We start from the raw sequence: 15,143 nt of genomic DNA on the forward strand, positions 1-15,143 counted from the left end.
GAACTCTTTAGTTGCCGTGTGACTCTTGATGAAACACTGTCTCTATGCTTCTGTTGGAAACCTTGAAATCCCTTAGGAGGTTGTCCTCATTTTCCTTTTTCACCAGTAGATTTTCTTCATATGATTTTCTGAGTTTCTCTGTTCTCTCTCTAGGAGATCAAATATATGAAGCAGAGATGCTTAGTTCTCAAGTCTAGCATTTTCTAGACTGCTCCCCTTTGCTTCTAGATAATTCACTACTTCAGACTTTTAAAATGTGTTCTTAATGGATTTACACACTGTTGTTACCTAAATAGTTTTATTCTTGACCCTTGAAACCCACACATATGAGCATGAGTCTGATAATTGTTGTATAGTCTAGACCTTCTGCTTTTCCGTTGATATTACTTTGGTGTCCAGGTAATCTTGAAGTTCTACCTCTAGCATGTAACAACAGAATGTTGTGTATTGTCCCAGAAATGGTTCTCTCAGTTATTCCAGTAGATCTCATATTTCTAGGGTACTTGCCTGTATTTTTTGTTATTGTTGTTGTTGTGCTGGATGATGAAGTCTTTTAGCGTGCTTCAGGTTTTGACTGTGTTTGGGGTTTTCCAGTTTCATCTGGAAGCTCCTCCTGTAACTTGTTTACTTCTGTATTTATTTTACTGCCATTATATTTCCAAACTGCTGAAGCTGTCCAGCTGTTCTGCCTTGTCATGGCCTTCATTGGCTTGTTCATTGTTGTATAGTTTTTTCTCCACAGAGGTTTTCCAGAACATTTTTTTAGTACCCTCTGAACTATCAATAAGCATTTTTAGTTTGTATCATTTGCAAACAAGAGCCACAATAAAAAAGAATAAATGGACAAGCTGAAGCTTGAGAGCCCTATCCTCTGCTGGTTCTCTGCTCTGTTTTGGGGCTGGTAGCCACTGTTGTGTGGCTCTTGGTGTCCTGCACCTTTTTACTTTTGTTTTTTTGTGTTTATTTGGGCAGAGATGGAGAGATTAGACCAAATCCCAGTCAACTCTTACTATAGAGAAATTAGTTAGTGTCAAAATTAGTACTGTCTTGTGGTTTTGCCTTTTTTTAATGAAACTGTCTATGACATGACACTGTTAAATTTTAGTGCCTTGATTATCTTCTTCCTGATTAATGTTGTGTTTGAATAGATGGTCTGAGTTTCAGGTAGGGAAGGACTGACCTGGTCACTTTCTAATGCAGGTAGAGTGTTCTGCGGTCTTAAGATTTGGGGGGGTTTTGCTTGCTTATTTCAAGGTGGTTTGCTCATAAAATTAAAGCTTGCTTCCCTCTCACTCATGCTGAATTGCTGCTTATTTCTGTCTGGGACCCAGATTTGCCTTTAAGCAATAATTGTTGCTTCTACTTCTGGTACTTTTTTCCTCATGTTTCTGTTCCAGACAATTGTTTGGAAACGTGATCAAACAAATTAAAGCAGTAAATTCTGTGTGGGGTAATTAACTGTAGCTCAGCAAGTCCTTGGAGTTTTGTGGGAGGTGGGGCTGGGGATAAAAAAAGTAGTAGCACTGTTTCTGCTTCTTTTTCCTTTCTCCCAGATCAAGCACTGCAACTAGCAGAAACTTTACTACCTCTTCAAAATCATCAGCAAGTTCTTATTCCTCAGTGTCTGCCACTTCTGTCATTACTAACGGTGATAGCAGTAACTCCTATGGACTGAACAGCTCCCACCTGGGCAGGGGGTAAGAGCAGGAATGTTCTTTTTGTTTTGTCACCCTTCATGTGAGTGATCCCATGCATCCTTGTCTGTATAGAAAAGGAGTGTGATGGTGCCCTAGAGGAGTTCTGCTACTTTTGTGTACCTGTTTATCAAACTTTGCTTTTTGAAACCACTGCCTTCTGCTGTTCCTTGCTCACTTGCAAAAGTAGTGCATGTTCCAGAGCTTACTAACTGCCAGAGCATTGCCTGTTTTTTGAGGTGACTCAGAGCATGAGGGAAGGGATTATATTCTTTTGTCTATCTGCCATTGTGGTAGAAGCCTTTCCAGGTACAGATCATAATTCTCGTATTATTTCTTAAAGTGTATTATATACTCTTGCTGCATTAGGATAGTGGGCTGTTTACTTACAGACAGAGGGAAATGAAGGTGTTATGAGCCATAAATAAATAACAGACTTTGTAAGGATTAATGTTTCCAAAGTTAGCACGTACATTTCGTGTTCCTGGTATTCAGCGTTAGCCCCTATGAAGCAGCAGAAACAGGTAGCCTGGTTAAAAAATTTCAGTAAACAGTTTTCTGACTTGTATTTGATGTGACTTTGAAGTATTACTGAGACTTAAGAAACTCATTGTGGAGTTCACTGTATTGTCTTTTTTTCCAGAGGTTCTGGGTTTGTCTGTAACTCTTACAACTGCAGGGACAGTGCTTCTCTCTCACAACCTGGACTCTGTGGACTCAGTAACCTTGGAAACACCTGCTTCATGAATTCTGCATTACAGGTAAGAATTAGAAAGAGCCCTGATTAGAATTAAAAGATCACTCTCATAAATATTGTGGATTAAAATCTGTGGGAAAAAAAAAGAATATTTAATATGATTCCATGGGGACACTACACCTCAAAGATAAACAGACCAGAAAACCATGTTTAGTTTGGCTTATATTTAGCTCATTAGTACTGTAAAACTTATTACAGTATTAGGGACTGAATCTGAAATCTGTGGCATTTGAAATGGCCAGGGGAAGTTGTACTGAACAGGTGCCTGACTGTAACATAAGGTCCCAGTGTTGTGTCCTGCCAAAAATGGGCTGACGTGGAGGATGTTTTGACTTGTGTGAGCTGCACAAGTGACATGAGCAGGTCACTGCATGCAGTTCTGAGTCTGTGTTAAAGATTCCTGAAAAATTAAGAGCATGAAAAGCCACAGGAAGGGTTCAGGTTCATTGTGCAAGGTGTTAAGTTTGAAACAGTGATTCAAAGCTAATAATTGTTTCTTTAATTTTGAACTTAATTTCTTAGGATTATTTTGTTCATTTTAAAGAATGCAAAAACTTGCCAGGGTAGTTTTTTGCTATGAAGTTCAAACAAAATATGAGACAAATTGTATGAACTTTGATTTAAGGAATGGGCAAACTTCTAGTGTGGTACCAGTGCTGTGAATTTACGTCAGTCGCTTTTGTGATGGCTTTGAAATCTGGAACAGGTCTTAAAATAACTAATGCGTTATGCACGTGGTATTCAGGACACACAATAAACTTGGGCTGCCCTGCTTTTTGTTCAGCATGACTTTACTTTCAGTTGTATCATGGTAACCTTAAACCACTGTTTTCTTGGACTTAGCTAAGAGACAACTTTAATTTTTTTTATTATTCAAGTAACTTAAATCAAACATACTTCAATCTTAGTTTATCATGCAAACTAGATATGTTAAGGACCAATTACTTTCTCTCTTGTATTTGCCATTATGCTTTAATTTTCTAGGTATCAGTCTTTCAAATTCAGATTTCTGCCTTGATTTTTTCTTTGTTTTACTAAACAAGCTCTCAAGTCTCACCAGTTTTGTTAACTTGGTGCATGTTCTGATGTGAAAGTTAGTTTTGTTGTTTCATTGTCACACACATCTGTTGTCCCGTGCAGTAAATTAATTTTCTTAATACTCTCTCAGTGCCTGAGCAATACTCCTCCTCTGACTGACTACTTCCTGGAAGATAAATATGAAGCTGAAATAAATCAGAACAACCCACTGGGGATGAGGGGAGAAATCGCAGAAGCCTATGCAGATCTCATTAAACAGATGTGGTCTGGGAGACAGTCTCATGTGGCCCCGCGTATGTTTAAAGTAAGTGTGTCATGTTCCTGTAGCACAGCTCTGGGATAGAAGAAACAGTGAAAGCTAATGTGCTTGCCACGTATTTTGATGTTATGAAGGCAGTAAGGACAGAATTGCTCCAGTGTTTTATTGTTTGTGAATGCTTTTTGGGGTACAGGGAGGAACTTCCCAGTGAGCATTGTCCTTCCTCAGAGTTTGCTACTGTACTTTAATGTTACTTAGTAAATGACCTCCCAGCCTGAGGGCTGTTTACAGATGAATCAGAATGGTCTTTGCTTCAAAACTAGGGAAGGTCGTATGAATTGCCAGCTCTGAACTTTGGTCAGTGAGAAAGGGTATGCAAGTTACAAATCTAAACATTTAAATCATAAAGATCAAAACGCATCCCCTTGTCTATAACTTTGTTTATTGGTGTAATGTTCTCATTGCTTCAGTGTGAGGAGCTGCTTTCTGCTGAAATACTGAAAGTAGCTGGGGAAATTGTTCTGGCACCTTTCCCTGCATTAGCATCCAGTTCACCATGGCCTACTGCCAGCAGAAGGTAGCAGCGAGCTGACCTGTGCCGGAGCCACAGCCTGAGTGTTTTGTATCCCCTCACTCTTGCCTTTGTGTTTCAGACACAGGTTGGGCGATTTGCTCCTCAGTTCTCAGGATACCAGCAGCAGGATTCCCAGGAGCTCTTGGCTTTCCTACTAGATGGCTTGCATGAGGATTTGAACAGAGTGAAGAAGAAGCCCTACTTGGAGCTGAAGGATGCCAATGGCAGACCTGATTCGGTACAGTGCCCTTTACTTAAGGATAGGGCAGGTGGTGCTTCCCAGGGCATTTAGTGGGGTTCTGGGACACTTCCTGGCCTTCCTGCTCACAGGCCACACAAACATCCTTCCTACAGAGCAGTGTCCCTGGCACAGGACAACCTTGTCATGCCTTGTGGCACTTACCTAAATAGAGAAAAGTAATTATCTTATGAGGCTGACCTGATAGAGGCCCAATAAGTTTCTTGTTTTCAGTTTTCTTCCTGGACTAAAAGTCTCATGCTAAGAGCAGCCTCTGATTGCCTTGAATAGACAAATGCCAGATGTCCTTTGGTAAGGAGTTTATAAGCTGTTTTGTGAAGGTCTTCAGGGGAATTGTAATTTGTCTCCTTTTAGACTGTCTTTGTGAAACATGGCCATCATTTTCCAGGACAAAAAAAACCCTCTGCTTTTTTCTTGAAAGCTGTAACTGCAGTTGCCTTTCCAAAGCAACTGGCACCACTCCATTCCTTCTGGAGAGTGGAGGATACCTGGTTATCCTGAAGAGCAGCATGTGACCCTGTCACTGTCCCTTCAGCTCCATTCATGCTTCTAGCATTGTGTGCACCAAGGAACACCTGATCAAACTCACTAAAACAGATTAAATTTGACTTGATGCTAGGACTTAATTTCACTGAGAAGAAATACCAGTGTGTTGTGCTGGACATACACATACTGGTGGTGCCCCTTCCCTATGAAATGGACATATCAGTATCAATTTTCCAAGTTTTCTTTGGTCCTGGTGGTCAACCCACTGTAGAAATCTTTGCAAGAAATAACTTCTAATATATTTTTTTAAATTATTTTTATAGGAGGTGGCAAAAGAGGCATGGGAGAATCATAGGCTGAGGAATGATTCCATCATTGTGGATATTTTTCATGGTCTTTTCAAGTCTACCCTTGTTTGTCCCAAATGCTCTAAAGTTTCTGTGACCTTTGATCCCTTCTGTTACTTAACTCTCCCACTGCCCTTGAGGAGGGATCGTCTCATGGAAGTTACCCTGGTATATGCAGACCCACAGCGCAGACCTGTCCAGGTGAGGCATGTTGAAGACACAAATTTCATTTAAGTCATCTGAGTTCTATTAGATTTTAAAATTGAGACTCTTAAAGTCATCTAAAGGATATTGCTGTCCACCTTTGAGTAAGGTAGTATGGGTTTTGTGATGAAAAATCTGGGATGTGAAATCAAGTGACTTCATACAATCTTGGCTCATGAAACTAAGGTCATGGTCAGCTGGAAGTGGCTTTCTGTGGTGAGATGAGCTGTGTGATGTGCTGCTTCCTGAAAGCAGCAATGTGCTTACAAAATGTAAAGATGTCATTTATATTGTGCCCTGGGGTGCACAGCCTGTCAAAGGAAAGGACTGTCCTCTGCTCTGCTCTGGGGCAGCCTCACCTCAAAAGCTGGGGGCAGTTTAGGTCATCACAACACAAAAAAGACTTGAATCAATTAGAGACTGTCCAAAGAGAGCCGTGAGGATGGTGAAGGGTCTGGAGGGGAAGCTTTATGATATCACTGGGTTTGTTCAGCCTGGGAAGAGGAGACTGAGGGGAGAAACCTTGTGGTCTTCAGCATCCTCACAAAGGGAAGTGAAAAGGCAGGTTCCCTGTTCACTTTTGAGACCAGTGACAGGACCCAAGGGGAAGGGCCTGAAGCTGAGTCAGGGGAGGTTTAGGTTGGATATCAGGAAAAGGTTTTTCACCCAGAGGGTGGTTGTGCACTGGAACACAATCCCCAGGGGAGTGGTCACAGTACCAAGCCTCTCAGTGTTCAGGGAATGTTTGGACAATGCTCTCAGGGATATGGGGGATTGTTGGGGTGTCCTGTGCAGGGCCAGGAGTTGGGCTTTGATGATCCTTGTGGGTCCCTTCCAACTCAGCATATTCTATGGTTCTGTGATTGTAAATAGGTTAGGCCTCTGAATTTCAAACAGAATTGAAAAATAATTCCTCTTGGGGAAAAAAAGAAAAACTACATGTTTGCTTTTTCAGCCTCCCCAGTAGACTTGTTTTAAATTTTCCCCCACTTCATTTTCAAATGGATACACACATCCCTAAAGTAGCCTCGTGCTTGCCACACGTCACAGAAGCACAAGCTGGGGCACCCAAGGAGAATGACTGGATGTCCTGATGCGGTTTTGGAGGAACTGATTGTGGCAGTATTTCATGTCTGTCAAGATTTTTGCCTTGACCTTTAGCCATTGAAGAGAATGGCTCTAAGATGTTTTTTATCACAGAAAAAAACAGCAATTTTATGTTCTAAGCAAGCTGCTGTGTCTGGTGATTATGTTTTTTCCTGGGTTTTACTACTGCTGAGCCTGATCACAGCAGAAGGCTGTTTACAGCTTTCATTCCCTCCAAATCCCTGCTTTGTAAGGTAAAGTGAGATCTAGAAGACCTTCAAGTGTGTGGTTATGACCTTAAATTCAGCAGAACTCCTGTAAATTGAATATTTAAGAGTTTTAAAATTGTATTTCCATTTTGTTGCTCTCTGCCTTTCATGGGTTTATTTTGCCTGATGTAAGTATAACATTATCTTTGTTTCTAGTACCGGGTTGTGGTGCCAATGATGGGGGCCATCTCGGATCTGTGTGAATCACTTTCCAAACTCTCTGGTGTTCCTGCAGAAAATGTAAGGATAAATGCAGACAGTAATTCTGATAAATGTTTGTTCTTGAAGCATTTTGGTGGCCTAGCTTTTATGTGGGTGATAAGCTGAACTTAATGGGTTAGTGACAAAACTGTAATAAGTTAAAATGCTGTTCTTTGCTTGTAAGATTAAAAAGATGCATGAAAGAGTCTGTATTTATTCTGATAGTTCTGTTGCAGTAGAGTGGTTTAAGATGAGGGACAGAAAAGTGAAGTACAACTGATGTTGACAATTGTGATAGAGAATTGGAATAAACTGTTGCTTGAATTTAAAGGTAATTTGCCTAAATTTATGTAAGCTTTTACTATAATCACTTTGCAAATCTCACTTGCTGTCCTAGATGGTGGTGACAGACGTGTATAATCACAGATTCCACAAAATCTTCCAAATGGATGAAGGTTTAAATCATATCATGCCAAAAGACGACATCTTTGTGTGAGTAGCCTGGGAAAATGCCACGTGTGAAGAATACTGCCAAACATTTGCTTTGGTTTCAGGTTCTAAAACCCGATTCCTGTCCCCTACAAAACCTAAGCCTTCTTGTAGACCTTTTGCATGACTCAGCAGTAACGCAGCACTGCTCCTACCAGCAGGTCAACATATGCAGTGTTCAGCTGGTATTCTTCCAGCACAGGAGGACATGGCCCTTGGGTGATCATGAACTTTTAGTCTCGTCTGTGTTACGCAGTTTAGAACTTCCTACAAGCCTCTTTAGGACATAATTACATCTGGATTACAGTTTTGCTCTTACTGACATTTTTAGTTTTGCTCAAGCTTGTTGTCCTTATGTTTTCTAAATCAGCCAAAAGCTTTGCGCTGTTACTAGGATAGTACAAAGTCAAAGGTGTTGTACTCTGCCTTTCCAAAATCCATCGTAGTTGTTAGAGCACCATGACTGGGGGTTTTTATAGACTCTTGACTGGTGCTTAACACTGTATCTAAACTGTTGATGTGAGGGCAAAGCTGAGGGTTTCGTCTTGCTTGATGTTCTATATGTGTGTGGTGGGTGCGATATTTCCAGTCACCTCTGAAATCTGGTGAGGAGAGCAAAAGTTGTGTTCCTCTATTGCAGCTGAAATGTGCAAGAATGTTTCTGCCATGAAATTGTTGGGTCTGTGTGGAGACCTGCACTGAGATCCCCTGGTGCTGTGTGAACCTTTCATGGGGTGGGATGCTGTGACACACTGATGCTCTTTTGTGGTGCTGTCAGTTGTGACCTTATTGCTGAGATGTCATGAAGGAGTTTGTAAAAGTTGTCTTCAATTGTGTGACCAGTTGGGATCTCTGGGAAGAACATCTGGCTTCTGTGAAATCTGTTTGTAGAGTGTTAGTTTGTAAGTCTTGTCTGTCTCTACAGCAAGTAAAACATTTTAAAAACAAGAAGCATGGTATTACAGTGGTAATTGCAAGGAAACCCTGCTTTCATACAGGCATAACATGTTGTAAATCCCTCCACAGAAAACAGCTATGTCTGAATCAGGTCTGCTCTGGGGTGTGGGGCAAGCATTGGCTGAACTGCAGCTCCAAGTGTATTTTCCTTTGCAATTGCCACTTCCTTTTATGTGCAGGGTAACTGTAAATGAGGTGCTGCTGTGAGTCACGGTGAGTGAACTGACCTGGGTTAAAAATAGCCTTCTAAGGAAGAGGAGAAGTAGCAGGAGGAAGTTTTGCAAATCCTGTTTTTCCATGTACACCCTCCAAAATCTTTTCAGCACTGAGGGGCAAGAGCAAGAATTAGGAAAAAGCTGTTCATAGGAAGTCCTTTTAATGGGTAATGCTGCCAGGAAAAAGATATGTAAAGTCGTATTCTAAATACAGCTAAAAACTAGCATTCTTTTATTGAAAGGAAGTCTTGTCTCAAAAAAAAAACCAGCAGAGAAACACTTGTTCATAAAGAGGAAAGTTTTTAAAGGCAAATGCATAATTACTTCTAGTGTGGACAATCTACCTGCCTTGTCTGGTTATAAAAAGTCTGCTGATAGGTATTCTGAGATCATTCAATGAATGGTTAGAGTAGTGTGAAGGTTCTTCAACTCCACTTTGTTTCCATCTATCATTTTTCTGTCCTGCCAGCTTCAAAACCTGCTTTCCATTAGGGAATGTACTTTTAGGTATGGATGTACCTCTCTGCCTTCTGCTTCTTCCAGAAAGGATGGTTTTACAGTTAAAGAGGAACTTGTCAAGTGCTGTTCAAGCTGGTGTGTTTCTGCCAGAAGTTACGGGCAATGACTTGGCAGATCAGGTTTCTGCCTCCTGCAGGTGCTGTGTAATGTGTGGCTGGGGAGTGTGGTATGTGGTGGTCGTTTGTTCAGACTGCTGCTGCCAATAACTTCAGGAGTTTCTGATATCTCAGCAACTTAACTTCTTAGATTACAGGCAAATATCTTACTGATTATTAAAAAGAGGAATAAAAATACTTTGAAAGAATAGGTCTTTCAAAACCTTCCACATTTAAAGAAGAAGCCTGTTTCCACTTGAAATGTTGAGAAACCTTTTATTTCCCCAAAGTCATTGTAGAATACTTTCTCAGTAAAAAGCATTTTTTTTCTTCTTAAATTAAGGCAAATTCTTTAGAGGAGTGACAGGAGAAGACTTGCTGCTTATGACTTGGAGGATGCTCTGTACGCCTGCATAGTCCATGAAATGCTCAGCTTGGAAAAGGTGCTCCTGTACTAGTGATGGAGCTGTGGGGTGTATAAATGGTTACACAGAGTGATGCAGCTTTCTCCTGTTCCTGAAAGAAAACTGTCATTGTATCACTTAATGAAGGGGAACAGATGCCTTTTATTAGAAATTACAGCAGTGTAGGGTTTTACAGTCACAGTGTTTTCACCCAAAATTCGCAATTGAAATAACTAACCTAAAAAAGACTCAACAAACCATGCTAACTCATCAGACATTTGTTTGCACTACATTTATACTGGATATTACCACAAAAGAAACTCTTAAGAACATTTTCTAGAGTTTTGAGCTGAAAAGATAGCAATTGCTTTTTAAGAAAGGAAGAATCCTTCTGGAAGCTGCTTGCCTACCATGTTTTAAAAACTTGAATTTTTCGTGAGATTTATTTGAATCACTTAATGGCCTTGTGTGGTAAGACTAAAACATACCAGCTTTGAGTCTAGGAAGATAAAAGTTACAGAACAGATGGGGTTTTTAATAGCATTACTTATTTATAAATCAGATAGGAAAGCGGCATCATTTCAGGGTGTTGGGCTCAGTGCAGTAAAGCCAAGTGAGAGCTATGTCAGCTATCAGGTGTGAAAAACAAACTGGAAAGGGATTATCTGGTAGTCCTGGCACCTTTTGCAGGATATGTTCTTAGGTACTAAATGTTAATGTAGATGTGCAGCAAGTTGACATATATTGCAACCTGGGGTATAACTGAGTACCATCAGTTTTTTTTTTTTTTTTTTATTCTAGTAAAAGATGTTTTCTAGAATCAAAGTATCTCTTGTATTTAAATGATACTCACTTCATGATACTCGCTGTCTCATGTGCTTGAACTCTCTCTTAATTAATGTTTTATTGTTCCTGGCCCTTTTATATACTCATCATGTGCTCTTATTTCCCAGTAATGTCCAGTAGCAAGATTTCCCTGTAGGAAAACTGTAATGTGTATATCTCGCTCCTTGTTTTAAGTAATTACAGTTAGATGCTAAGTTTCTTTCACTGGTTAGAAAACAAAGGGAAAAACGATGCAAAACAGAGTTAAGTCAGGACAGCATATTCAGAAACAGATATTTCTCACGTATATTTCCCCAAAACTTGTGTGCGTTTCCCAAACTTACATTTTGAATTTACGGATGGCTCAGTGGGTCCTATTGATTTTTGAGGTCTTTTTCTGAAGGGTTTTGTTGCCCAGTCTTTCAGCTGGGTTAGGCTGACAGGCCTTTTCTTTTGTTCTTCCTGATTCCTTCCTGTGATTCCTTCCACACTGAGTGAATTCTGAGAGAAGCTGTGATAAACTGAAGACTGCACCCTTCCGTTTAAATAATTCTTTTAAAGGTGTAACAGTTTCCTCACCTGAAAAGCACTGCTCCCTTCCACTGGCAGAATCAAGCCAAGGTTGGTTTAGTTATCATCTGTGGTTATTTGCCGGACTCTGAGAATCCAAAGAATGAGTGGATAATGATAGGGCAGTACAAAGCCCCAGGGCTCTGAGTTCATGAGCAGCTGCCATCCAATTGTTCCTGTGTTCCTTGCCCTTATTGTCCCCCTCTAAACACGACCTTGCTCAAATCTCCCATCTGTGATCACCTTTTTGGCTGCCCTGTAACAGAAATTGGTTTCAGTGGTTCTGAAGCTGTAGGATCTGCTTGTAACTTAAACTGGCAATTCTTGCCTTCTGTATGTTTCTTAGCATGATAATCAGTTGTTTCAGGATTGAAAAATTTAACTATGAATGTCAGTCTCTTAGAGTGTTTCTGCAGGTTTGCTTTGCTGAGAGCAGTAGCCAGGCCTGCCTGTGACAACAATACCCCCGTGGTTTGCCAGACCTCTGATCTTACTGTATTGTGCACTGGCCAGCTGGCAACACACATCTCAACTCAAAATTCAAAAACTCCTAACACTGCAGGAGATCTGTGCTTTACCAGGGCTGTGACTTAAAAAAATTTAAGTCAGTACTTTTGTACTGGTGTCTTGCTTTTGACACCAATATCTGTTAAGTCTCAGCTTTTGATTTGGGCCTCTGTTGGTTTGTTACTGAGCAGATAATGGATTTCCCTGAAATGCTTGGGTTGGAAATGTCAGTGAGCAGGAACTCTCATGGCACATTGCAGCTGGAATGGGCCTTGGCTTTTCTGAGCATTTGCTTAACATAGGACATGGTCTGCAGACATAGGTATTGTAGTCCAGACTGTGCTGTTGGTGAAATTTGGGAAATGTGGGAAATGTATGTGGGATGTACGGAATATTGAGCTGCTGCCTCTTACAGGTTATTTTAGTGGTGGGAATAACTCTGAGGTTTTTTCTGGTTTTCACCCTAGGGTTATGAGAGAAGACACATTCAGTTTTTGCAAGGCATCTTGGACATCTTGAGATGTGTATTGTGAATTTTAATGTGCCACTAAAGTGGTGGGAATACTGAATGTGGGGGAGTGAGGAACGGGGCAAGAATTGAACTCCATTTGGAACTTAAGCTGAATGGATTGCAATATGGAAAATGAAGATATACCCTGGATGTCTAAGATACATTTTATCTCTGAGCTGCTCAATTTCTGGTTCATCAGTTCTTCTGGTTTATTTTCTTAACCTTTTGAGCTCTCTGATAGTAAAACCTCAAAAAGAAGAAATGCAAATACCACTGGGCTTCTTGATATTTAGGTGACTTCAATTAACTTTGAAATGTATGCCAAAATGAACTTGGCACCTTTTACACAAGAGGATAAAACTGTACATTTTCTTCTTCACTGAAGGGGAAGGAGAATTTGGAAATTTTGGAGATTCTCCAAGCCTGTTCTTTCACAAGGCTTTGCACTCATCTCATTCTCATCTTGACAGGCTTGGAACTGTCAAGTAGTCCTGGAGCAAGTTGTGTTAATATTTATTGGAGAAGAGCTGAGGTGCAGAAGTGGAGAGGGTTGAAACAAGATCATTGAAATGACGTGCAGGGGCAGTGCTGCCAGAGAATGGTGGGAGTGTATCCCACTTCTCACAGTTGGAAATGGTTCTCTCCAAGCATGTTGTTCTGTGGAAGGACAGGGAGGTCTGTGGCAAATGATCAGAAATCTCTCCTGTAAAGGTGGTCTGCAAATCAATTTGATGACAGTAGTTCAGTGTTTGTGCTGAATGCTCTCATTGCCCAGGCTAAGCAGAGCACAGCATTCAGCACACAACCCAAACACTTGCTGTTTCTTTTCCTCAGGTCCTGGGAAGCCCAGCCCCACTAGGACCTCCGGCTCCCGCTCCAATGTAACCGCACACATGCACCCTGCTGGTGATGTCCCATCACCAGGGATCCTGCTGGAGCTTGGAGCCGGCCTACAAGGGCTCAGGTAAGTACCACATGAAAAAAACCTCCACAGCCCATTTCAAGGGCATTGCTCTTAGTGTTTCTTCTTAGTTCTTAGGAGCTAAGAAGAAAAATGTTCTGGGGGGTAAACTAGATACCCCTGTTCTCTTGGCCTGGCTAATGGGGCATATTACATAACATGTATTATTTATGTTGATAAAAGTTCCACAAATTGATTTGCAGGTCACCTTTAACCTATAAAAGTGTGCATATTTGAATAGGATCTGTTCATTTTGCCATACATGCCATGTTCTCTGCCTTCTCTTACAACATGCTGTGTATTACATTTAGATAAGTTCATGGTCTTGAACAAACATCACTGGCTGCAGAGATGTCAGGTTTTTTAGTGTGACAGAGGCTACAGCAATTATTGAACTGAGTTAGTGAGGTCAGCAGACCAGCAGGCCCAGTAGTTATAGACAAAACATTTGAGATGTGTGGGATCTTGTAGCAGACTGATCTGTGAAGTTTGATCACGCTTACTAAAATTGGGGTTTTCTTGTTTCAAATGAGGGTTTGCGTCCTTTCCGAAATGAACTTGTATTTATTTAAGCCTTGTATAAACCTCCCATGTGAATTCCTCGTCGTTTTTAATCTTGTTCCTCTGCAAGACTGGCAAAATCCTTTGACCAGTTTCTACGGGGCAAACTGTCCATTGTCTTAAGAAAATTGCATTTTCAGTCTCTGATCTCTTAGTTTACTTGTTTGCGTGTGTTCTGGTATTATGAAAGAAAGTAAACAGATTAGGAGTATCTCCACTTCCTAGAAGAGATCAGAATATGTGCAGCAGTTTTTCCCAGTTTTTTTCCAATCCTGTGTTTATTCTTACTATCTACTTTTGACCCTGTTGTGGCTTCTCGGCATCATCTCTGGGTTGTTGTGCAGTAGTAAACCCCTTCAGGCAGATCTGTTTGGCAGCTTCTGCAAAGCATTTCTTCCTGCCCTTCTCTTGTTCTCTTTCAAAATAGACTTCTTGGTTGTTGCTGTAGATTGACTTGTGGTCCACATAGTGTTTTGCAGCTGGAGTTAATACCATAGATCCCAGCGCCTGTGAGGGAATGTTTCAGTAACATACAACCTGTACATTAGGCTGGTGTTCATCTCAGAGTATTTTTTGCTTTCAGTGTCCTTTCCTGTAGCTCTGGTCCTTCACAGCTTTCCATTATTCTGTGCACTTGCTTACCTTCATTGTGCAATGGAACAGAAGTTACCTCATTGCTTTCTGAATTGAAACCACAGACCTGAACCTCCATAATGCTGATAAAGACTGGTCAAGTCCTACCCTATTGCTTAGCAGTTTTCAGGCACTTCTGAGTGCCTGAAACTTCATGAGTTGTCATGAATTATAAAGGCAATTAGCCAGTATCTAGCAGTGTGGTAGCAGCTGAACTAATGTTTCTGACTTCTAAAACCATGTTGTGTCATCTGGAGTAGCATCACCTTCATGTTCTCTTATTTCAATTAGGTTGTAACATACAGAATTATGGGGTTTTGTCCAGCAATTCCCAGTATCAGCTCTACAGCCTGTTACACTGTACAAAAAGTACTTTGGTTGTGGTTCTTTTTTCAAGGGATGGCTGTTGCTCAGGAGATCATAAAAATGACAGATCTTGATCCTGATATGTCTGCTTTTAATACTAGTATATAAAAGGTGTTCTGAGGTGGAGTGAGTAGAGGGACACTTGAGTGGTCACATCTGTTGTGTGTGAGATGCTCTCTGCAGAGTGTTATGGGGTGCTGCATGCTGGCTGTTTGTGATGGATGGCCCCTACCTGTGGGAATAGTCTTTTATTTCTGTCCCATCTGTTCCTTCTCATGGGCAGGGCTTCATTCAGGTGCATGAGGGTGGAGTGTAAATGGAGCTTTGTTAATTGCTGCTTGCAGAGCAGTGTAGGT

The 15,143-nt window shown here is 40.9% G+C and overlaps 1 protein-coding gene across 3 annotated transcripts in view; it reads left to right on the forward strand.

Annotated features, from left to right (window-relative positions):
• USP4 (ubiquitin specific peptidase 4) overlaps positions 1-15,143 on the forward strand; it is a 32,140-nt gene that overhangs the window by 10,075 nt on the left and 6,922 nt on the right. For 2 of the 3 annotated variants that reach the window (XM_068201755.1, XM_068201757.1), the window contains 7 exons: positions 1,554-1,697; positions 2,338-2,455; positions 3,620-3,793; positions 4,402-4,560; positions 5,391-5,615; positions 7,130-7,213; positions 7,572-7,666. In XM_068201755.1, coding sequence (XP_068057856.1) covers positions 1,554-1,697; positions 2,338-2,455; positions 3,620-3,793; positions 4,402-4,560; positions 5,391-5,615; positions 7,130-7,213; positions 7,572-7,666 — 999 coding nt within the window. The remainder of the gene's footprint in view (positions 1-1,553; positions 1,698-2,337; positions 2,456-3,619; positions 3,794-4,401; positions 4,561-5,390; positions 5,616-7,129; positions 7,214-7,571; positions 7,667-15,143) is intronic. The other variant, XM_068201756.1, reaches the window with a different exon arrangement.

Source organism: Anomalospiza imberbis, chromosome 11 (assembly GCF_031753505.1).
Source record: "Anomalospiza imberbis isolate Cuckoo-Finch-1a 21T00152 chromosome 11, ASM3175350v1, whole genome shotgun sequence".
NCBI lineage: Eukaryota > Metazoa > Chordata > Aves > Passeriformes > Viduidae > Anomalospiza > Anomalospiza imberbis.